We start from the raw sequence: 24,977 nt of genomic DNA on the forward strand, positions 1-24,977 counted from the left end.
TAAGGTGCTGGGACTATGGAGATGAGTGGGACCTGATCCCTGAGAAGCCATAGGGGAGGGAACAAACTTTACAGAATTTCAGCACAATATACTAGACACTATGCCTGGGGACTCAAAGAGGGTTCCACAGGGAGGAAAAAGCTAATAAGCAGGGCCTTGGAAGAAGGAACAAGGGGGCAATGAGACAAGGATGCTTCCAGAGGGAACACCATGTTGGGTGTAAGGAACCACAAGTAGTTTTTAAAAATTAGAGTATAAAATGCAAGGTGTAGAGACAGGCCTGGTTGGGAAAAGTCTTACATGTCATGTAAGGGCTTTACACACCACCCTTAAGGGCAGCAAGGAGGAAGAAAAGGGGTACATGTGAGGGACAATGGAGGGACAGGTTTCCAGCTGAAATGACCAGGCAGGAATATGGGGCAGGGGCAACCATAGTCTCTAGTCTTCTAGGCTTTGTCAGAGGTTGAGTCAGGGATTAGAAAATTCTCCTGGAGGCCAAGAACCCCCAAAGTGCCTCCTCAGTGTTCCATCTAGGGGTTTCCCAAATGCCTCACCTGAAGGGTCTGAGAAAGCTTTACAAAATCTCTCTGCACTTGTTCACTGACGTCTAGTTCAGTCTGCAATCTCTGAGCTTTGTTCTTCTCTTCAAACATTAGTTGTTCGACAGTAACCTAAAAAATACAAGTTTTGAATGAGGATTAATGCTGGAAAGCCACAGATCAGTCACTCAGGAAACCTGGGCAGCACCCGTTCCCTACTGCAAGAGAGGAAAAGAGTGCCTGTCACCCTTTAAGATGGTGTTAGTCTCCCTTTATTTCTGTCTTCACAAGGCAAGGGTGCAAGCTGCCTAAGCTACCTGCTCTAGACCCTAAAGTGAATCAAGTGTTAGAGCCAAATGAAAACGAAAGTGCAAGCCCCACCTCTCACCCCCAGCAGCCCACTGACAATGATTAATCATCAAAAATTAGCTGCTGTTAAGATCAACAGCTATTATAGCAACAGGGAGAGAAACTTCAGGGCTTTTCTCTGACAATCATGACAATTAAGCATCTGCCAGGAAAATCCTGAGTCAGCCTTAGGCAGCCCTGCTATCTCCAGTCTTCCTGACAGAAACCATCAGGACCCGTGCATGTGAGCCTTTCTAAAATCAAAGGACTATCAAAAAACACATTTTTACACTTAAAGGTCAGACCACAGCCCCCCTGAAAGCGAACTTACCCCACAATTAGCCCCATGCACTTTTATTCTAACAGGACTAATCAGAATGTGGGCAGCAAATACGATTCAATGCCCCACTGGATAAAATCAATTGAATGGAATGGCACTTCCAGAGCAGTGTCTCTGGCTTTGATGGTGCCAAGTCTGGTTCATGGCCTTCAGCCAGCGGGGCCTGTGACAGAGCCCCACAAAGCTGGCAGTGTGCAGAGACCTAACCCAGCTCTGAAGAGAGAAATCCATTTTCTCCCTGAAACGGAGAGTCACCAGCTTTCAGAAGGGGACTCTATCAAAAGAGCAGGGCTTTTTTTTAAACAGGGAAGATGTGATCCCGCATCCTTTACTTTGCTATGGTTTTTAAAATATTATTTATGTATTAGGCTGGCCAGGTCCTAGTTGTGGCATGCAAACTCCTAGCTGTGGCAGGTCGGATCTAGTTCCCTGACCAGAGATCGAACCTGGACCCCCTGCATTGGGAGCGCAGTGTTAGCCACTGAACCACCAGGAAAGTCCCTGTTTTGTTTTGTTTTTTTTTTTTTTTTAATGAAACTACCAACAAAAATGTTTCACCTTAGCAGCAGTTTCTTTCTTCAGCTGTTCCTCCAACGTCATTTTCATCTCCTGAAGACTCTCAAGCTGTTGAGACTTCTCTCTTAATGTGGACTCCAACTGTAAAATTAAGAAGGAAAAAGCTGAAACACAGAAACTCCCTGCAGGTGACAGCACGGCTGCCAGAGGAGCCAGCAGCCTGCAGAGCCGCACCCAATGGCTCGTTTTCCTAGGCCTTGGGTATTGGCTCTGCTTGGAATCCTCTCCTTACCCTCTGATATCTGTGGATTTTCAATCTATTCTTCAAGACCTATTGTTTCTTTTACTAAACGTTTATTAGGTACCTCCTACGTGCTGCAGGAGAGACAGACATGTAAGTTAACTGTGGCATACGACCATGGATGAAGAAGCACTTAACTCTGCCAGAAAAGTTGGCAAGGGCTTCCTTGAAGAGATGACATCTGACCCTTAAAGGGGCTGTAAAAGGGAGAAGGTGGAGAGAGACTCCAAAAGGAAGGAGTTGACACATAAAAATAATGAGTTAAGGAACTGAGGTGCTGGCCCTGGAGGCTGAGGCCCAAGAGGCAGTGGTGAGGCAGGGGAGCCCAACCGGGCTAAGGGAACTACTGAAGGGTTTTAAACCAGACTGGCTCACAGTCAAGTTTATAATCTTTAAAGATCACCTTGGTTTCAATACAAAAATTAATTGGAAAGGGATACATTTTGGAGTCAGGGAAAGAAGTTAGGCTGTTACAAAGAGTTAGGTGAGTACTGAAGTCAACCCAAACAGTGGGAGTGGGGAAGACAGACACACTGGGACACTGGTGACTACTGCCAGCACAACCTTGACTGCACAGGGAGGCCGAAGCCAGATGGCAGTGGGTGAGGAATGACTGGGAGGTCAGGAAGTAGAGATGACTCTTTCAAGAACTCTGGGCATAAAAGGAAGAAGAAAGATTGGTAGCTGGAGAAAGAAGTGCAATTCAAAGAGAAACTTCTCCCGTTTACTAGGAGGCCTCTGAGCCTCCTCGTGGTTATGCAAAATGGAAAAAACCAATTAACACACAGAAGTTCAAGGCCCACAGTGAAAGAGAAAGACAGCGAAGATGCCAGGAAAAGACGTGAGTGGTTCAGTCAAAGCACATGCACAGTGACAGAAGACTGGTCAGAATCAGGTCATCACCCCTTCTTAAGATGCAAGAAAAGAGAAGACTGGGAGGAAAAAGGCAAACATGTTACTGCAGAGGCAAGAGCTGAAGATGGTCCTGCTTCTGATAGGGGTAACAAGGGCATCATGAGGTGAGGTGAGTGGTGACTGAACAGCCACTGCAGGGAACGGAAGGGAACTAAGAACAGATGAAAAGCTACTGAGCAACATGTGGCACCAGGAGCAGGCGTGTTACTCCTTCCAGTGGTCCAAGAGGCAGAGAAGGTGGACACGAGGATTAGTTCTGGGTTGGGCATATCGAGTAAGGTCAGCAGAAGGACAAGGTACGAGGGGGCTTGCAGGCACTGGGGGAGACTAACTAAAGAAACAAGCTCTGTCAGACGCCACTTAGAAGCAAAGAAAGAAAAGTCATGAGGAAGCTGCTAAAACCAGAAGAAAAGCAAAAGGTTCAAGGAACTGAATGTCTGAATGAGGTTCTCAGACAGATAAACCTATAGGATAAAGGGCTAGAAAGATGGTAGACTGGGGTCAGGAGATATGAGCCTAGAGGGAGATGTCAGAAGTGGGGCAAGGTGCAGGCAGGAGTGTGGGAAGGAAGGGCCGGGTGGAGGTAAAGGTCACTGACTCAAGGAATTATGAGGCCAGTGAGCTGAACAGGGTCATTTACCAGAAGGTGTTCATGAGGTCTAAGAGACGGAGACTAAGCCAGGTAGAAAACATCACCTCCTGTTTGTAACAGACTTCATACATATTTCCATGGTAGCTTTAAGTACGTATCATGTTAAGACCATGCCTTGGGTGGTCCAGTAGCTAAGACTCCATGCTCCCAATACAGGGGGCCAAGGATCGATCTCTGTTCAGGTAATTAGATCTCACATGCCACAACTAAGACCCAGCGCAGTCACTTAAATCAGGCAAATAAATATCCTTTAAAGAAAAGACCATGCCTTGCCTATCTTCCCACCACAGTGGAAGCTCCAGACTAAGTCACATCTCAGTCTTTCCTGTATCTCCTCCCGGCAACACAGAGCAGGCTCTCATCAATATCTACTGTCAGCAGCCACTATATTTCATCACATTCTACTATACTTTTCCTGGGAGCTCCTTGAAGGCAGGGACTATGTTCTAACTATACCTTATTCCTTGAGTATAGCACAGCAGGACTCCAATAAACACCTATTAGCTGCTGACAGAATCAATTTGAAACTTGTGAAACTTACCTGTCCTTTTTCTACTTTTATTCTTTCTAATTCAGCTTTTAGGCTAGAGATGGAAGCTAGGAGGAAAAAAGGAGACATGTTAGCATTTACTGATTATTTTGCATTTAAATCTTAAAATGCCCTTTTGTACCATAGCTCAATCTCACAACGAAAGGAGTCAAATGTACTGAACACAGTGAGCAGGGTGGTGGTGGGGGACCAGCATCCTCTTCTCACAATTATCCCCAACCAATCAGCATAACGTTCAAGCTCGTGTCAAAGTCAGAGCACACACCAATGAACGCTATGGCATAAACTATCTCTGCCTCAAATACCGACACTTCACGATGTGGTGGGGTGGGGCGGGGTGACCCTGGCAGAAGTCTGTTAACACTTCTAAGTTCTGAAGGGAATGCCACCTCTCTTCTCACAGGCTCCAGTGTCTGGGTTCAAGTCCTGAGTTCCCTGTCTATTTAGTAACTGCCAGAGAGGCACCAGAGCTCCTAAAAAGATGAGTTTGGGTTTTTTTTTAAACTCCTTATCAGGAGCTATATCAGAACATGTGGGGAAAGGGACTGAGTCCTTACTTAGTTCCATCCTATCCTTTTTGTTTTCTACATTCCAAGACTATGTACTACTTCTTATAACCAGAGAAAAGTTTTATTCAGTGCCTCCAATTCTAAACTACATCACTTTTATCTTCACCTATTTCTTCTTTGCAGTTTTCTATTTCTAGCTGCAGAGTTTCTTCAAGATTTTCTTTTAAACACTGTTCTGCTTGAATCTGCTCTTTCAGGAAAAGTATTTCAGCCTTCAGCTTCTCTTCCATGTGATCTGCCGCTGTCCGCACATTAACGATATTCTCACGGTATTTTAATACCAACTCCCGGAGTGCCTGGGATCCAAGAAACAAATAGTTATTGGGTTTTTAAGGGTGAAAGAAAATAAACAAAAAAAGCTAAAGATTTTCTGCAACCAGAACTTCAGATATTATTTTAGACAGTTCAAAACTTAGGATGTTGAACCCAACCCTTCTGGGCTTCAAGAGGCAGGTGTCATGCCATGTTAATATTCAGTATGTTATAGAAATAAGATAACATTGCCAAGCAAAAAATGTATATTGTGAACTACAAATTTTTCCCTCAAAACTGTTTCAGAAACGGAAAAATTAAAATGTTGGATGACTTACAATATGGGGTTCACTATGAATAGCTTAGACACTTACACTATTATCTGCTTAAATTTGAGAGGAGTTAGTGAATGAAGACCAAAAAGACTGAAACTCAGAAGCAAGTGTGAACTCCAAGATGACAAAATATACTTATTTATTTATTCATTCAAATAAACACTTGTTGAACATCTACCACAAAGGCAAAGTACTGTTAGGTCTGAGGCAAGTACGCAGTGAGAGGCTTTCTAAGGTGATCAGCTGTTTTTCTGTAATAAATTCAGTTTAAGTCTTATTTTACTTTTTCCCTTAATTTTAGTTGTCTTCTTCTAAAAACCCTCCCAATTATATCCTAAAGCAACCCTACAGTAAAAACTGGGCTTCTTAGATAACTACCAAATGTATATAAATTAAAGAACAGCAAGAAAAAAAAAAGTAATTGAAAATCTGTATCAAGAAAAATTTCATTAAGATTTATTACAGAATCAAGCTTTACAGGCTAGACTGGTTATAATCTTCAAGGATTCTTGGATTCTTGGAATTTCTTAAAAATCAAGTCTCTACAGAACATGGAAGAGAGGAATCTTTCCTGCCAAGAGAAAAGTTTGACAAGGAAAGTGGTATACTGACAGCAAAAGTAGACAGGTCCCCCAAACTTTCTCCCTGATGATACCAGTCACCAGTTCAGAAAGGACAGAGAGCTCTTCAGAGTGTCAGTAACCTGAGCTGAGACCACAGGCTGGGGGAGGGCAGGGAGAGGAGAGGGAGACAGCAAGGAGCTAAAAGGAAGGGCAGGCAATGGAGCCTGTGTAAATAAGAACAAAAAATAAGTCATGTTAACATCTATAAGGAAAACAGAATGAGGTCCAAAGAGTAGGGGATGAATCTGTAAGGCAGGATTAGGAAACACTGTTAAGCTATAAATCTCTGTAATGTCTGACTTTTTAAAATTTAACAATTATGAATTTCTTTAAAAAATTCACCCAACCACAAAAGAATGGAAGTGATCAAGTGTTATAAAAGTTACCAGAAGACAGAAGGAGTGTGCTGTATCCTAAGTGCTATATAGAAACCTAACATCACAGGGAGCCAGCATGGAGACCCCCTTCAAATATTTCATTTCTGGTGCATTCTCAATTATCCTGCAAGAATGACAGAGACCTTCAATTTGGCAAAGGATTCTTAGATACAGCATTGAAAGCATAAGCCAACAGAAGAAAAGGAGACATAAACTGGACTTAATCAAAATTTAAAACTTTTAGGTTTCAAAGGACACCATCAAGAAAATGAAAAAGACAATCCACAAAATGGGAGAAAACACTTGTAGATCATTTATTTACCTGATAAGGTACTTATATCTAGAACGTATAAAGAATTCTTATCACTCAAAAAAATAAAAAGCAACCCAATTTTAGAGTAAGCAAAGGATCTTGAAACAGGTATTTCTCCAAGAAAGATATAAAAATGTCCAATAAACATATGAAAAGATGCTCAATAACCATTAGGGAAATGCAAATTAACCTTAGGAAAATAGAAATCAAAACTACAATAAGATACCATTTCACACCCTCCAGGATGGCGATAATCACAAAGTGAGATAACAATGATTGTTAGTGAGAATGTGGAGAAATGACCCAGCAAATTCACTCCTAGGTTTAAACCCAAGAGAAATGAAAACATATGTCCGACACCAAAACCTATATGTGAATGTTTATGGCAACATATTCATAGTCCAAAGTGGAAACAACCCAAACGTCCATTAGTAGACAAAGGGATAAACAAAACAGCCATATAGTAGAGGATTATTCGGTCATAAACACGAATGAAATACTGATAACATGCTATATGACATGAATGAACCTTGAAAACAAAAAGATATATGAAAGAAGCCAGACACAAAAGACCACAAATTACATGATTCCATTCATATGAAAGAATGGACAATCTACAGACAGAAAGTAGATCAGTTGTTGCTTAACGCTTGGGGAGGAAGGGCTGAATAAAAGCTAAGGGGATTCTCTTTGAGGTTATGAATATGTACTAAAAATGACTGTGCTGATGGCTACATATCTGAGAGTATATTTTAAAACATCAAATTATACACTTTTAACGGGTAAATTATTTGGAAAGTGAATTATATCTCAGTAAAGTTTGTTGTTGTTGTTTTTATTTTTGGCCACATTTCCAGTTGCGTCCATGTGGCTGCAAATGGCATTATTTTGTTCTTTTTCATGGCTGACTCTTTTCCACTGTATATTATGTACCACATCTTCTTCATCCATTCATCTGTAGATGGACATTTGGGTAGTTCCCACGTCTTGGCTATTGTGAATAGCATTGTTATGAACATAGGGGTGCACGTGTCTTTTTAAAATCACAGTTTCGTCCACATATGTGCCCCCGAGTGGACTTGCTGGGCCATATGAAAACTCAGTTTTTAGTTTTCTGAGGAACCTGCATACTGTTCTCCACAGTGGCTAAACCAAGTTACGTTCCCACCAACAGCACAAAAGGGTCTCCTTTTCTCCACACCCTCTCTAGCATTTGTTATTTGTAAACTTTTTGAAAAAGAAGAATTTATAGACATTTCAAAAAATGTACTTGTTTACATTTTTGATCATATAGAAAACAAGTTACCTCCATGGTGTCTGGGAGAATGAAGTCTTCTGCTTGTTGTAACGACACATGCAAGCTATGCTTTCCCTGAAGACTGTCATTATCTTTCTGTAACCTCACCAGTTCTTCTGAAACCTGTTCCCGTGACTGCATCAGCACTGCCTAAAATAGAAACAGACACTAATCACAGCCAGAAAGGTAAATCCTGTCTGCTGCTAACTGCACCAGTGAAAAACAAAGGTCAAACAAAATAAGGGCTGAGGATGGAGGGTACATGACAAAGCTCTGTAAGACTCACAGCAAGCAGACCAGAGATTTACTGACTTACAGCCATTACATATATTCAAGGGGATAGGAAATGAAGCAAGTACCTGAGCTCATTCTCCACTGATTCTACCAAAGGCTTGATGGTAATGAATTTCTTCCCCCATATCCCTAGGACCAGCATCTCTAGCTCAATGGAACAGGTTTACATAATTGAGACTTGTATCAAACACAATGCGTATTCCAAGACAACTCCTATTTCCTCACAGCATGCATCTCACCGGAAGTAGGGAGAAACAGAAAGCAGTGACTTCATCTTTCATTACACACATATATGTTCAAGCTCAGGACCACAGTGAGTGGCTCAAGGACCCCAAATATTAGGAAATATGGGGCATTTGAGGAGCTCATTCTTAAAATGGAACATGTTCTTACTTTTTCTGCTGGCTGATGTATAAAACAATTTTAGGTATTTCCTGTGAATTTATATCAATATAAAAGTTAGTCAGCTAATTTGAGTATAACACACAACTGCAGATACAACTGCAGATGCAATTCTGTAAAAGTATTTCTGATAATTTTTAATACTAACCATTGAACTTAAAACATACACTTAACAAGATTACTCCACCGTCAACGTTTGTTTAGCAGCTACTATTCTAACCAAGCATTTTACTGCCTACGGGAAACAGGGATAACCAAAAACTGCCCTAGAGAAGCTCATGGTGCAGTGGAGGGAACGACCAGTAACCCCAGAATCACCTAACCATACTACAGGTGCTGTAACAGACAAGGGTACCGCAGTGATAAAAGGACAAAGGGCATCTAATTAGCAGAGAGGGTTCAAGAAGATTTCCCATAGAAGGTGACCACTGCATTCCGAAGGACAACCAGGCTGCTGGTAGGAAGGCAAGGTCATGCAAAAGTTTCGGTTAATTCCACCGGCTCTTATTTATTTCAGACCAGAATGCTGCCTTATGCTTAATTTCAACCCAACAAAATATTAGCACTCTACTACCTTTTGGATATGAAAGAAGGGAAAAGAGAATATGTTTATATTTGTTTATTATTGTAACAAGGAAAACAGAAAGATAAACCAAGAATACTTGTAAAATACCATGTATGGGAGTGGGTGGGAACTGAGTGAAAGGATGAGGGAATGGCAGTGAAATTTCTAAGTGATTACATATGCTTATGGTTCTGATTTATGAACCATGTTGCTTGTTCAGAAAACAAAAAAGTAAATCAAAAAAGAAGAAAATCAAAAATGTAATACACAGCTCCATTTGCTTCTGCTTGTATTCAACAGACTGGTTCCAAATAGGAAAAGGAGTACGTCAAGGCTGTATACAGTCACCCTGCTTATTTAACTTCTATGCAGAGTACATCATGAGAAACGCTGGGCTGGAAGAAGCACAAGCTGGAATCAAGATTGCCGGGAGAAATATCAATAACTTCAGATATGCAGATGACACCACCCTTATGGCAGAAAGTGAAGAGGAACCAAAGAGCCTCTTGATGAAAGTGAAAGAGGAGAGTGAAAAAGTTGGCTTAAAGCTCAACATTCAGAAAACGAAGATCATGGCATCTAGTCCAATCACTTCATGGGAAATAGATGGGGAAACAGTGGAAACAGTGGCTGACTTTATTTTTGGGGCTCCAAAATCACTGCAGATGGTGACTGCAGCCATGAAATTAAAAGACATTTGCTCCTTGGAAGGAAAGTTATGACGAACCTAGACAGCATATTAAAAAGCAGAGACATTACTTTGTCAACAAAGGTCTGTCTAGTCAAGGCTATGGTTTTTCCAGTGGTCATGTACAGATGTGAGAGTTTGACTGTGAAGAAAGCTGAGCGCCAAAGAAGTGATGCTTTTGAACTGTGGTGTTGGAGAAGACTCTTGAGAGTCCCTTGGACTGCAAGGAGATCAGTCCTGGGTGTTCACTGGAAGGACTGATGTTGAAGCTGAAACTCCAATTACTTTGGCCACCTCATGCAAAGAGCTGACTCCTTTGAAAAGACCCTGATGCTGGGAAAGATTGAGGGCAGGAGAAGGGGACGATAGAGGATGAGACGGCTGGATGGAGTCACCGACTCAACGGACATGGGTTTGGGTGGACTCCAGGAGTTGGTAATGGACAGAGAGGCCTGGCGTGCTGCGATTCATGGAATTGCAGAGTCGGACACGACTGAGCGACTGAACTGAACTGTATTCAAACTGAATACTACATGGATGAAATGATTCAGCGGAATGTTTATAACAAGAGGCAGAAAAGAAAGAAAAACCAATTCAAGTAATTTTTGAACACAGCACCCAGACTGTAAATCCTCACCTGGGATACATTCTCAGGGTAAAAATAACTACAGTTGTTCTTTGGTATCCACAGAGTATTGGTTCCAAGACATGCTCCCATACCAAATTTGAGATACTCAACTCACATATGTGGACCCAATGGATATGGAGGGCCAATAAATAAATGCTGAACTTCACTTAACAGCTTTGCTGTTGGTAGCAATATTAATGTAATCATTCTAAAACTACTGTGTCCCCATCTTAACCAAGTGATGGAACTTAATGTCACCAACAACGGAACCACCCATCATAACATGCCTCCTGTTATGAACATTCCGCTGAATCATTTCATCCATGTAGTATTCTTTCCCAAATGTCTGACCATGTGGAAATAATCAGACAAATGCACTCTACAAGGCAAATGGTCTGGACTCCTATTAACAATGTTAATGTTGTAAATGCCAAAGGAAAAAAAAGAAGTGGGTGACTATTCTAGATTAAAAGAGAACAAAGTGACATGACAACAAAGTAACAATATGTGATCTCTGACTGGTTCCTTGATCAAAGTAAAACCAGCACTAAAACAATCAAGGGCTTTGGGGAACAATGGTTACATTTTAAGCACATAATACTAGTATTGTGATTATGTAGAACACCTTCTTTGTTCTTTGGAGATACATACTGAAATATTTAGGAGTGTCATGATGTCTACAACTTACTTTCAAATGGCTCAGGAAAAAAAACAAATACACATGTACATTATAAAACCTACATATATATGAAAGAGACTGAGTAACAACTGGAAGCACAATAAAATGTGGCAAAATATTAACTGGTAAGCCTAAGTGAAGATCTTATGAGTGTTCATTCCATAAACATCTCTCAGTTTGAAAATTTTCAAAACAAACAGTGGGAGATATCAAGATTCCAGCCATTACCGTAGCTACTCTTCTCTGAAGAGAAGAAATTGAATAATGAAACTGCCAGCATTTAACTGTTTTTGGGGTCAGATTATTATTTCATAGTCTCTCATTAATGCAAAGACATGAAACTCTCCAGTCAATGTTGACAATGAGCTGTTCCTCAACAGACCAGGGCTGGTATTCAGGGGTCAGCTCAAGGCCATTCATATACTGACCCAATGCCCCTCAAAAACAAACAATTACCATACAACCTAGGGTTTGTGTGTTTTCCCGTCATCCCTGGAGGAGATGGACAAGAGGCAACTCTGCAGGATCACTCCAGCAGGACCAACACTGGTGTAATTTACAAAGGGCCGTCAGATGCAGGGCTCCAACTCTGGGAAAATGCAAGAACAAGGCAAATGGAACCTGCCTGGGGAGGAGGAGGCCCAAAGCTGGAGAACAATTCTGCAGAGGTTCCAGGCAGTTCTTGTTTGGGAAGCTATCTGTTCCTATTCCTCTCAAAATTGACAGCCTTCTGGAAGTTCTCCATTAGTGTAGCAATTATGATGCACTTTTATCATATCATAATGCCTATGAAGTTACTGAGGTTTTTTCTTTAATAAGTCAGCTCTCCAGGAAAAGTACAGTAGCTGCTCAAAAGCTGTACCTCCTAGGGCTTTTAGAGGTTAACGTTTTGCTTGTATTTATAACTGAAAATTAAATGCTAGTCCATAGTTCATTTTGTTTAGATTTCTCAAATCAAAGAAAAGTAAGTTAAATGTGATCATTTTTTTTAATCAAGAGGTAAGTTTAAAAAAAGAATAATCTCTTTACATAATCTTGTTCATTATTAATGTTCTGTAGGCTCTGAAGAGCATAACAGGAACCACTTTGGCCAGGAAGATAAAGTCATATTAAAGATTATTTCAAGATAGGATGCATTGAGTATGTTGTTGTTAAGTCACCTAAGTCATGTCCTACTCTTTGAGACCCCATGGACTACAGCATGCCAGGCTCCTCTGTCCTCCATGATCTCTTAGAGTTTACTCAAAATATTTACCATAGTTAATGTTTATTTAACTGTTAACTTACCATCTGTTCCTGAACATCCCTCTTTGCCTGGGAAAACCCCTGCTGTAACTCTTCAAGTAAGATTTCCGATGCTTGAGCTCTTAGGACAAGTGCAGAGATCTTGAAAGGAAAAAAAAAAAATCATACACAGGAAATATGGCTATTAGGAATCTGGCTATTCTGAAACTAACTCTACTATCTCCTGCTTAATGTCCAGAGTTGATTTTTTTAGTAGTTCATAAAACACCACTCATCTATCATTCAACAAATACGTATGAACCTACTGTGTACAAAAGTCTCAGCCTTTCAGATGACACAGGCAGTACCAAAACTCCCCAGGGGTCACCCATTGCCATACATGAACAACGCATTATATGGCCTCGAGACATAGATATTAATCCATGTGACCCAGTTATAAATATTATTCTTAAAAGAGCTAATTAAAAATCAAAAAAATTTTGAAACTGTCCACACACACATACAAAAACCCACACAGTTTAAAGGATAAACAAATCTTCTCTGAACTAGCTGCAGTCTTCCAAGATGATGTACTTAAGAGAACAGATACACGAGAAACTCCCCTGAATTAGTTTAATGTTCCCGATGAGGGGTTTATGTACAAGTTGATGACTTGTATATAAGAGTGGTAAAATAAAAATAAATTTGGTTAGACATTTTAAGAAGGATTAGTTTCAGAATTCTGTCTCCAGTAGTAGCAAAATAGGTAGTGTGAACCAACCTTCCTGCTGAGAATTAAGAAAACCAGACAAAAATAACCACAGAGCCGAGGACCAGAATGAGGACACTTGGGAGAACTGGATGCAGCCTCTGCAACAGCTCTTCTCCAGAAGCACGTGCCAATTCCAGAAGAAACAGATGCGACACTGAGAAACGGAGCAGGGCGTCTCAGAGCCTCAGGAAAAGGGGCAAAAGTTAAGAGTCCAAGACCCACTACACAGGAATCCCTGGTAACACCCTGCACTTTGGATTGGGTCCCCAGAGAGACACACCGAAGAGTATAAGGAAAGAATTTAAACTAATCCAACCTTCACAACTTCATATGATCTCAATTCCTGTAAACAAATTAAGGTGATCCATGATTGGATTATTGGTGACCCACAACTAGTTGTCTGCCTCTAAGAAAAATTATTTCATTTCAACAATTTTCATATATAATGTCTAGCACTCAAGTAAGAATGCACAAGAAAAGACTATGATTAAAAAAAAACAAAAGGAAATGATAGAAAACAAAACAGAAACAGACCTACAATGAATCCACGTATGTTACTAAAAGCGGACTTTAAAATAGCTGTATTTGATCTGTTCAGAAATTTAGCCCCACCAGAGATTTAATGGAAACAATAAAAACAACCAAATGGAAATAATAAACTAAAAAAGCAATTATCCAAATTATTAAAAATTCAATGAATAAATTTAACAGATTAGACCTACTGGAAGAGAAAATCAGTGATCTGACGATAATAAAGACGCATGTGCAAGAATGTTAGAAAGTGTGCTCATTCACAATAGTCAAAAACCAGAAACAATCCAAATATCTCTCAACTGTAGAATGGATAAATGAATTATGCTATAATCATGTTATAGAATATACATAGCATTAAAAAACCTAACCACTGATACACAGAACAGGATGGATAAGTCTCACAGACACAATGACCACAGACTGGATGCTAAAGGCTACATACTATATGATTCCATTCATAAGAAGTCCAAGAACAAGCAATACTAAAAACATAGTGTTAAAAGCTAGAATACTGGCTACCTCTAAGTACAGCAGGTGGCGTATTTACTTATTAGTAAAGAACATAAAAGTATTAAAAATGGTCTATATCTTGATGCAGATGATAATTACCTGGTAAAATTGTCCACGAAATAAAGCTCACCAAATTGTACACTTGAGAGTTATGCACTTTACTATATCAATAAAAAAAAAATTTTTTAAGAGACATATGGCTGAGAATATTCCAATTATGAGGTAAGACATTGGTTCAGAGATCCAAGATACCCTGTGATACTCCAAACAGCAGAAATATGAAGAAAAATATACTGAGGTATACAGTAGAGTACAATTGTTAATAACAAAAACATTTTTAAAAAGAGCTAGGGAAAAAATGACATTTTACCTTCAAAGGAGCAATAATAAGACTGATAGCTGACTTATCAGAAACATGGAAGCCAGAAGCAATGGAATAATAACTTCAAAGTGCTGAAAGATAACAACATAAGTACTCAGAATTCTACACCTGGCCAGAGTATCCTTCCTGAAGGAAGGTGGAAGGAAAAGATACGTCTAATAAGCAAAAATATGAGAGAATGGACTTCTAGCACTGTCCAAGAGGACTAAGCCCACCAAGGCCATTCTCTCCCCTGATTACACCTAAAAATTTCTGGGTAAAATACAAAAAGCAACTACCTGAGGACTCTAAAAACTAAACAAAAGCAGACAGTTTAGAGAAAGAAATCAAAACGAGAAGAAACAATTTATACAGCAGTATACTGCCTATTTGGGGCTTTTTCCTATTTTCTTGCCAGCATGCATCTGAGAGCAGCTGCAACTGTAAAGCAACAGGGGATGCGGCAGCACAGGAGCAACCACTGCCTCTCTGATCACAGGGCCAGGACAGGGACCCTGTGAGCTGAAGAGGAGAGCGGCACTGAGAGAGAGAGCTACAAGAGGTGCCCGAATTCTGTGCGTGAACCAGCACAAGTCTCACACTCACCCCTGAGCTATATGCACACAGGGACACAGCCAGAGGAGCACGGCGAAGGCTTTCAAAATGAACTGACATTAGAACCACCTACTACACTAGGCAAGACAGAACTTATGAACTGAACCTAATCTGGGTAACAGAACTCAGTCTCACAAAAAAATATTCATAGTCTCCGAGATCAATCTAAAAGTACTTGACATAGAAAGAATCAGGAAAATGTGGCCAATTCTCAACAGGAAAGAAAATCAATATATGCCAACCCCATGACGACCTAGATTGGAATTATCAAAGATTTTAAAGTAGCTATTGTAACTATGCTGCCTAGAGTAAAGGTAAATACTCTTGAAACGAATGAAAACATAGTTCTCAGTAGAGAAATTAAAAACTAAAAAAAAATGAAAAAACTGACTATCATAGAATCTGGCACAAAAACAGGCGAACAGATTAATCAATTAAAATAGAGTCCTGAAACTGACCCACACATGTATGTTCACTTGATAGCTTACAAAGATGATCTTGCAGAGCAATGATAATACGGTAATCCTTTCACTAAATGGTACAGGAATGGACTATCCAAATGAAAAAAAGAATGTATAAAAATTTACCCTTATCTATAGCTTATATATAAAAGTCAGTTCTAGATGGATTTTGGATATAAATGTGGGTAGCTATAAACGATGAAGCTTCTACAAAATATACGAAAATATCTTCATAACCGCAGGATCATGATAAAAATCACTAAATCATAAAGAAAAGGATCAATAAATTTAACTATAATATTTAACTATATTAAAGTTAATAAACTTCTTCAAAAGACATCATTAAAATAACAAAAACATAAGGTACCAGGTAGAAGACATTCGGAACACATCACCAAAGGTTCTAACAAGATCATGTAAAGAATTCCTAAGAGAAAAACAAGCGAAAAAAAAGAGAGAGAGAGAGACAACCCAATAAAAAAAATGAGACCTGAGAAGCAATTTCACACATACACACACACACACAATAATAACCCAATGGCAAACAGACATAAAAAATGCTAAATAACCTCAAATGCAAACTAAGCCACAATGAAATACCATTACACACCCACCAAAACAGCTATAATTAAAATAAAACAAAACAAAGTCTGCCAAGACTGTGGACCCAGAGGAATTTGCTGGGGAGAGTATACACTCATACAACCACTTCCTGGCACTATTATCTCCAAAAGTTGACATACATTTGAACATTTTGACCCAGACATTCCTTCCACTCCTAGGCATATACCCAGCAGCAGCAACATGTGCAGAAAGTCCTATACAAAAATTTCAAAGTAGAATTATTCATAATATCCCAGAACTATATACAACCCAAAGGCTAATCAACATTAAGATGGATAAATTATAATATAGCCATATAATGAATTGTATAACTATACCACAATGAAAATAACAACTGCCACACATTTGTAACCAGAAACGTCACAATGTTGAATGGAGAAAGAAAGACACAAAAGAATACAAACTATATAATTCACTTGTTAAAATAAAAAAGCAGACAAAACTGATCTAATGGTGTTAAAGTTAGGGCTATACTTACTTCTGGGGAGAAAATAGTAAGCGGAGGGGGGAAGTGAGGGTTTCTGACGTACTAGCTAATTTTCTATCAGTCAGTCTTGGTGGTTATACAGATATTAGTTCAGGTATGTTTGGTATATCTGTATATAAGGTTGGGGGTTTTTCTAGGCATGCTACACTTTTTCAAAAAGTCAAGAAGATAACTGGGATCTTTCTTGTCAGCAGGTTTCTTGTGCAGCAGAAAAACCTAATAAAAATCAAAGGGGAAAAGGGAACCAGAGCCTCCTGATTATTCACTAATCAGTTATTTCAAAAGCTATTTTCCTTAAATCTGTAAAACACACACCAGAGAAAGATCAGTTTGAGATATTTTTATCTGTAGGAAAATAACAACCGTCAGATCTTCAGGGCAAGAAAAAAACATTACTTTGTTTTCAGAACTCTTATTTGAACAACTCAGTCGTCTCCCACAGGTCACATTCTAAAACCCTCATTTACCTGGTGACTTGAGTCTTCAGTGCTCTGCTTTATGAAGTCCTCCAGTTCCTGTTTATCTTTCATTGTCTTCTCTAACTGATCATTTGCTTGCCTTAGCATCACCTGTAGTTTTTTCACCTATGCAATTTTAAATGTTAATTAGAAGGAAGTTCCAGAATTTTCATAGAATATTTTTAAATCCCTAGCTCCAGAAAATTTTAAATATAATCTTTTTTCCTTGAGAATCGTATTTTTCAGTGTGGGAAAGAACTGAGATGAATTACCTTGTTCAACAACTATACTGTGCTTTACAGTTAACAATACATCTTTCATATCCATTTGAAAATATACGCTCCTCCTCTCCTATGTCTTCTAGACTAGGGCCCTGGCCTCCTTGACTCTAATGTCTTCAGCCTCCAGTCTACAATCCACACTAACACAATAAATATTTCTAAAATGAAAGTCAAATCATATTAAGTCCCTACTTAAAATCCTTAAATGCCTCCCAAAGTCTTCAAGGTAAAATTTAAACCCCTTCAGTCATCACAACACTGCTCCCCTCAGTGATCTCATCATGGCCTTCCCTTTGGAGCTTCCTTTCCCACCATTTTCCCCCACTCTCTCTCTTCTCTATCCCCAGACCCTCACATGCCCTATGCTTAGCCACATGAACTATTCATACTCCCTGGAACACACAATTTTCCTTCAGGACTGTTCCTTTGTACAGCTTTCCTCTCCTGCAACACTCTTTCCCCACTAGCTCTAAAACAAACTTAGCTGAACCCTAACCCTAACCTTCCCTAGTTAACAGCCCATAGTTAAGTTAGACGTCTCTGCTCCTCATCTAGTTCTACTCGTACAAGAACAACCCACACTGAAAGGATGGCTTGGGTTGAAACACTAACAATTCCTCATGAGCAGTACTGTGTTCTCTCTGTAGCTGAACACTAAGAAACCAGCAAAGTGCCTACACAGTTGAAGCAAGAGCAAAATGTCTGACATGACTATGGAACCCAAGATGACCCATTCCTGTACCAAACCAGAGGCCATCTACTGCTATATTAGCTTCACGAAAAGCTTTAGAAGTTTACCTTTGAGCCATCAAAAACACACACACACACACATATGGAGGAAATTTATGCCAAAGGCATTTGAAAATATTAAGCCACCATTCTAATCAGCTTAAGCTTAAAGACTAGGGTAGCACTTCCATAATAACCAAAGAACAATTGGGAAATATAAGGAAAAAAGTTATTTTTTCCTTGTATATACTTTCACAAGTCTACTCTCATGAAATTCTATAGTATTTGCTAAATGTTATCAAGGAACCCACTATTAGGCACTGTGTTTGGGAAGTTCAGTTCAGTTGCTCAATTGTGTCTGACTCTTTGCAACCCCATGGACTGCTGCACACCAGGCTTCCCTGTCCATCATCGACTCCCAGAGCCTACTCACTCACGTCCATCAAGTCAGTGATGCCATCCAGCCATCTCATCCTCTGTCGTCCCCTTCTCCTCCTGCCTTCAATCTTTCCCAGCATCAGGGTCTTTTTCCAATGAGCTGGTTCTTCGCATCAGGTGGCCAAAGAACTGGAGTTTCAACTTCAGCATCCGTCCTTTCAATGAGTATTCAGGACTGATTTCCTTTAGGATGGACTGGTCAGATCTCCTTACAGTCCAAGGGGCTCTTAAGAGTCTTCTCCAACACCACAGCTCAAAAGCATCAATTCTTCAGAGCTCAGCTTTCTTTATAGTCCAACTCTCACATCCATACATGACTATTAGAAAAACCAGAGCTTTGACTAGATGGACCTTTGTTGGTAATGTCTCTGCTTTTTAATATGCTGTCTAGGTTGGTCATAGCTTTTCTTCCAAGGAGCAAGTATCTTTTCATTTCATGGCTGCAGTCACCATTGCAGTGATTTTGGAGCCCCCAAAAATAAAGTCTGACACTGCTTCCACTGTTTCCCCATCTATTTCCCATGAAGTGATGGGACCAGATGCCATGATCTTCATTTTCTGAATGTTGGGCTTTAAGCCAACTTTTTCACTCTCCTCTTTCACTTTCATCAAGAGGCTCTTTAGTTCTTTAGTTCTTCTTCACTTTCTGCCATAAGGGTAGGGTCATCTGCATATCTGAGGTTATTGATATTTCTCCCGGCAATCTTGATTCCAGCTTGTGCTTCTTCCAGTCCAGCCTTTCTCATGATGAACTCTGCACAGAAGTTAAGTAAGCAGGGTGACACTATACAGCCTTGACATACTCCTTTTCCTATTTGAAACCAGTCTGTTGTTCCATGTCCAGTTCTAACTGTTGCTTCCTGACCTGCATATAGGTTTCTCAAGAGGCAGGTCAGGTGGTCTGTTATTCCCATCTCTTTCAGAATTTTCCACAGTTTATTGTGATCCACACAGTCAAAGGCTTTGGCATAGTCAATAAAGCAGAAGTAGGTGTTTTTCTGGAACTCTTTTGTTTTTTCGATGATCCAGCGGATGTTGGCAATTTGATCTCTGGTTCTTCTTGCCTTTACTAAATCCAAATAGAACATCTGGAATTTCACGGTTCACGTACTGTTGAAGCCTGGCTTGGAGAATTTTGAGCATTACTTTGCTGGTGGGTGAGATAAGTGCAATTGTGCAGTAGTTTGAACATTCTTTGGCATTGCCCTTCTTTGGATTGGAATGAAAAATGACCTTTTCCAAAGTCCTGTGACCACTGCTGAGTTTTCCAGATTTGCTGGCATATTGAGTGCAGCACTTTCATAGCATTATCTTTTAGGATTTGAAGTAGCTCAACTGGAACTCCGTCACCTCCACTAGCTTTGTTCATAGTGATGCTTCCTAAGGTCCACTTGACTTCACATTCCAGGATGTCTGGCTCTAGGTCAGTGATCACACCATCATGGTTATCTGGATCATGAAGATATTTTTTGTATGGTTCTTCTGTGTATTCCTGCCATCTCTTCTTAACATCTTCTGCTTCTCTTAGGTCCATACAATTCCTATCCTTTACTGTACCCATCTTCGCATGAAATGTTCCCTTGGTATCTCTAATTTTCTTGAAGAGATCTCTAGTCTTTCCCATTCTGCCACTATTTCTTTGCATTGATCGCTGAGGAAGGCTGTCTTATTTCTCCTTGCTATTCTTTGCAACTCTGCATTCAAATGGGTATATTTTTCCTTTTCTCCTTTGCCTTTCACTTCCCTTCTTTTCTCAGCTATTTGTAAGGCCTTGTCAGACAAACATTTGCCTTTTTGCATTTATTTTTCTTGGGGATGGTCTTGATCACTGCCTCCTGTACAACGTCACATACCTCCATCTATAGTTCTCCAGGCAGTCTGTCTATCAGATCTAATCCCTTGAATCTATTTGTCACTTCCACTGTATAATCGTAAGGGATTTGATAAAGGTCATACCTGAATGGTCTAGTGGTTTTCCCTACTTTCTCCAATTAAGTCTGAATTTGGCAATAAGGAGTTCATGATCTGAGCCACAGCCAGCTCCCAGTCTTGTTTTTGTATTGTATTTGGAAAGGTCTTGTCAATCTCAACATATCTGATTTACCAAATCTTAATTTCTGTGACCCCATAAACTACCCTATCTCAACAAATTTATGACAAGACGTAGGCAATAAGCAAGGAAGAGTCCAAATACTGGTTAATGTAATATTCAATTAACTTTTATCCAATAAGCAATAGTCAACCCCTTATCTCCCTAACCCTCCATATCATAAAGCACTTTCCATGTGTATGCATTCATGACAATAACCTGTCTAGGCCTTGAGCAGAAGGAACAGGCTGGAGAGGAGATATGCCAGCTGAGCTGACCAGTGTGGTACTGGGCAAGCTAGCCATGCAAAGACACACAAAAGCAAAAATTCTGTCATGTCCTCCCACTGGAAATGTAACTGACATCACATGCACCAGATTATTTCAGACTTCACAAGATGGATAAACTTCATAAAGCAAATTGGGAGGGGTAAAAGGCAATTAATTCAGCACCTCCAATGAAAACAACAGCTTACCAGTTTTGCACACCCCAAAAGAAACTCACCTGGTCTCTTGTTTCAGCCTCCTGAATCTGAATTCCTTGTAATTGTTTTTCATAATTGGAACACATATCACAGCGTCTACCAAGTTTATTTCCAGCATTGTGTATCTGAGGGACACCAAAATTATCTCTTATCAGAGAGAACAAAATAGGTCCACAAAACATACACGAGGAATACTTGTAGTCTTACCTATGCTACTCAAAGTAGAAAACGGAGTAAACAATTTATTCAGGGACTTATGGCAAGAAGTTGTAATATAGAGTTGAATTCTAAAAAATCCTAAGTCCCATGCAAGTATGATAGGAAAACAAGGGACATAACTTTATCACCAAGAGGCTCAGGACCCCAAACTACCACATTTGGGGGAAACACAAGGAAAGTAAAAGGTACTATACCGTGGCACACACAATTTAAATCGATACTAGCCAACAAGAGGAGACGGGAGCTCGGAGTGCCAATTAACCATTTCACCAGCTCCAAGCACAAAGCAGGTATGAAACAATTAAGTAGCACCTTTTCACATGTTCTGCCTAAGCCCAAGGAGAATAGTTTCTTTCAACCTTAATAAGCTGCTCCACCTGCTAACCAAGTTTCTTTAAAGAAAAGTAGCCCTGAGTAAAAGAAACCACTGGAAGTTGTACAACGTGAATCCCAATCCAGGTTTTGCCTCTAAGTCAAAGGGGAAATTTGAGCAACTCACTTGACCTTTCTGAGCCAGTTTCCTTATCTCTAAAGTTGGAGAAAATCATACCCTGATTGTCTCATTATTATCAAGAAGGTCAAAGAGAAGAGGTATGTGAAAGGGCTTGTAATCTGTAAAGCACTATGCAACTACATATTTAAGCTTTTATCTCCTAATCTTACTTCTTAGTTTGCAAATACTATTAGCAGGAAAATTAACCTCATGAAAGGTTGCCTTCTCTTCTCTCCCACATTTTCCAACCCCACCTTAAACTCTCGGCATCAACTAGTGAATAAGCATCTGTACTTCAGACCTCAAAGAAAGATGAAAGTATGAATCCTAGAATACATTGAGATTATGCAAAACTGCAAAGCAAAACAAATTCAGGCTACACAAATTTAGCTATGCTATTCAGGCAGATCACTCCAACTGAAGATGTGTGACATCAGGTGATGTTTATACTCAACACAATCAGCTAGTAAGTTCCCTTCTCTGTCATAATCACCTGGAACAGCGAAAGCAGAAAATGTAAGGGTCAGACAACACGGATTAACACCCATTTTCTGGCAACAAGTGTGAGCACTGGCTCCAGGGGCTATCTCTTGAATGAACAATAAATTCAGAGCTACCCAGGATCCTTCAGAGCAAGCAAGAGGCAAAGCCAGGAGGAGAGCTCACCTCTTTCTGCAAGAGATTCCATTCTGTCTCACTGACTAGGCGGTAGCCACTGGGGGACACATAAGCACTTTCCATGCCCTGTGTGACACTCGACAGGAGGGATGCTGTCTCCTCTTGCTCCGGTGTCATCGCCTTGATTGCTCTCTCCTGATCTTTGGTTAACATAAACCCACTTGGCATTTGCAGTGACCCGAGGGAGGCAGTATCAAAGTTCTCAGTCACCGAATCTGCTCCTACCAACGGTCCGAAATCTGATTCGTCCAGGTTCCCAGCAGATTTTGCTTTGCAGTTATAGCCTAAAGCTTTGGATTGCAGCGAGCCTGAAGTTCCCAGGCTATCTGTAGACTGTGCTCTCCTGAGTCCATCTTTAAACACATCATTGTCTGGTTTACTGAAAGGATCCCCGGATGGCAACAGTAAGTCTGCATCCAGAGAATGGACTGAACCATGGGTGCTATCTAAATGTTCCTGAAATGGGAAAATATATTGCCAAGTTAGACAATTCCTGTTATTTTCAAAGAGAAAAACCAGCACATTTTTTATAAAGTATTTTGCCACATGTTACACATGACAGTCTTTCGTATGCTGCCTCTGTATATTCACTGAGCAAATATTTACTGACTGTCTTCTATATGCTGGGCCCTAAACCAAGCACTCAGGATACAACTGTGAGCAATCTCTGACCCCAAGATGCTTACAGTTTCATGAAAAAAATAAACAAGTGAACCAAGTAAGCAGGCTATTAGAATATCATACTTGATAAAATGATGACAGGTTTCAGCTATGTACTGAATGCCCTGGAAGCTCAAGGAGAGGAATTCAGTCCAGACACAGGAAATCAGGAAGGTCTCCTGAAATTTGGTGTTGGGTATATTGAACAAGGGGTCCTGCTGTATATCCAAGTGGAGATGTCCACCCAGCAGAGGGACAAAGAAATCTTTAGAGAGAGATTTGGGAGTAACCACACCATACAGTAATAATTATGACAGCAAATCAGAACACCTTGGATGAGTCTGCAGAATGAGAAGAAAACCAAGGGCAAGGCCCTGAGAAACATCACTTTTGTCCATTTGGGAGATGGACAGAGGAAGGAGTAGCCAGAATAGAAAGGAAATGAGGAGAATGTTGTATGCTGGAAACAAAGTTTCAAGCAAGATGTAATCAGCACATTAAATAAGGCGTCCATCAAGTGAAAGAAGCCAGACACAAACGGTCACACACTGAATGATTCCATCCATGTGAAATATCCAGAATAGGCAAATCCAGAGACCAAAAACAAATTAGTGGCTGCCAGAGGCTAAAAAGAAAATAAAGTAGGGAGTGACTGCTTAATGATATATGGGGGTCTCTTCTGGGGGCAATGAAAATGTTCTGAAACAAGACAGGTGATGGCTGCACTACACTATGACTATACTAAAGGTCACGGAATTGCACATTTTAAATGGTTTATTTTTATGTGAATTTTATTTCAATTTTCTTAATGTGGTGCAGCACACTCCCAAAGTCAAAAAGCACAGCAGTACCATTCTAGCACAGTTAGTAGGAAAATTAGAAAACAAGGAAAACGTAGCAAGTTTTTCTAAAAATTTAATTTATTCAATTTAAATAATTGGCTTTTAAGATAATATCCTTTCTACTTTTTGCTGTTAATATCTTTACTTTTATGAACTATAAAAGACTAAAATATAGATTTCTTTTAATGTTTTAAAAATATCCTTATTTGGCATAATACAAAGTTGATAATTTTATGTTAATTCCTCCAGTTCTAAATTTTTTTTTAAGGTTTTCTAATATGTGAAATTCAGATGGCCAAGGAACACAAATATAGCATATACTGAGCAAGCTATGGCAAAGGTCCTAGATAAGCAGCCTCATAGAAACTGGGATGAGAATGCATTCTGCCAGCTTATAAAAGACCTGACATCTAACACTATCATACACAATGCTACTGTCACTCTGAAGAGGGAAAGGGATGGGGCAAAAAGCTGTGAGGGCCTTTTAAGAAGCACAGACCAGGGTGCTCAGAGCAGTATTTCAGTTCAATTCAGTTGCTCAGTCGTGTCCAACTCTTTGCGACCCCATGAATCACAGCACGCCAGGCCACCCTGTCCATCACCAACTTCCAGAGTTCACTCAAACTCACGTCCATCGAGTCGGTGATGCCATCCAGCCATCTCATCCTCTGTCATCCCCTTCTCCTCCTGCCCCCAATTCCTCCCAGCATCAGAGTCTTTTCCAATGAGTCAACTCTTCGCATGAGGTGGCCAAAGTACTGGAGTTTCAGCTTTAGCATCATCCCTTCCAAAGAACACCCAGGGCTGATCTCCTTTAGAATGGACCGGTTGGATC

The 24,977-nt window shown here is 40.0% G+C and overlaps 1 protein-coding gene across 2 annotated transcripts in view; it reads right to left on the minus strand.

Moving 5' to 3' along the window:
• Positions 1-24,977, minus strand: part of RABEP1 (rabaptin, RAB GTPase binding effector protein 1) — a 92,262-nt gene that overhangs the window by 2,984 nt on the left and 64,301 nt on the right. For both annotated transcript variants that reach the window (XM_052657053.1, XM_052657054.1), the window contains 9 exons: positions 22,629-23,096; positions 21,271-21,375; positions 17,239-17,355; positions 12,471-12,569; positions 7,937-8,077; positions 4,837-5,026; positions 4,153-4,208; positions 1,786-1,884; positions 555-671 (listed from right to left, as the gene is read on the minus strand). In XM_052657053.1, the coding sequence (XP_052513013.1) occupies positions 555-671; positions 1,786-1,884; positions 4,153-4,208; positions 4,837-5,026; positions 7,937-8,077; positions 12,471-12,569; positions 17,239-17,355; positions 21,271-21,375; positions 22,629-23,096 (1,392 nt within the window). The remainder of the gene's footprint in view (positions 1-554; positions 672-1,785; positions 1,885-4,152; positions 4,209-4,836; positions 5,027-7,936; positions 8,078-12,470; positions 12,570-17,238; positions 17,356-21,270; positions 21,376-22,628; positions 23,097-24,977) is intronic.

The sequence above is a fragment of the Budorcas taxicolor genome, chromosome 19 (assembly GCF_023091745.1).
Source record: "Budorcas taxicolor isolate Tak-1 chromosome 19, Takin1.1, whole genome shotgun sequence".
NCBI lineage: Eukaryota > Metazoa > Chordata > Mammalia > Artiodactyla > Bovidae > Budorcas > Budorcas taxicolor.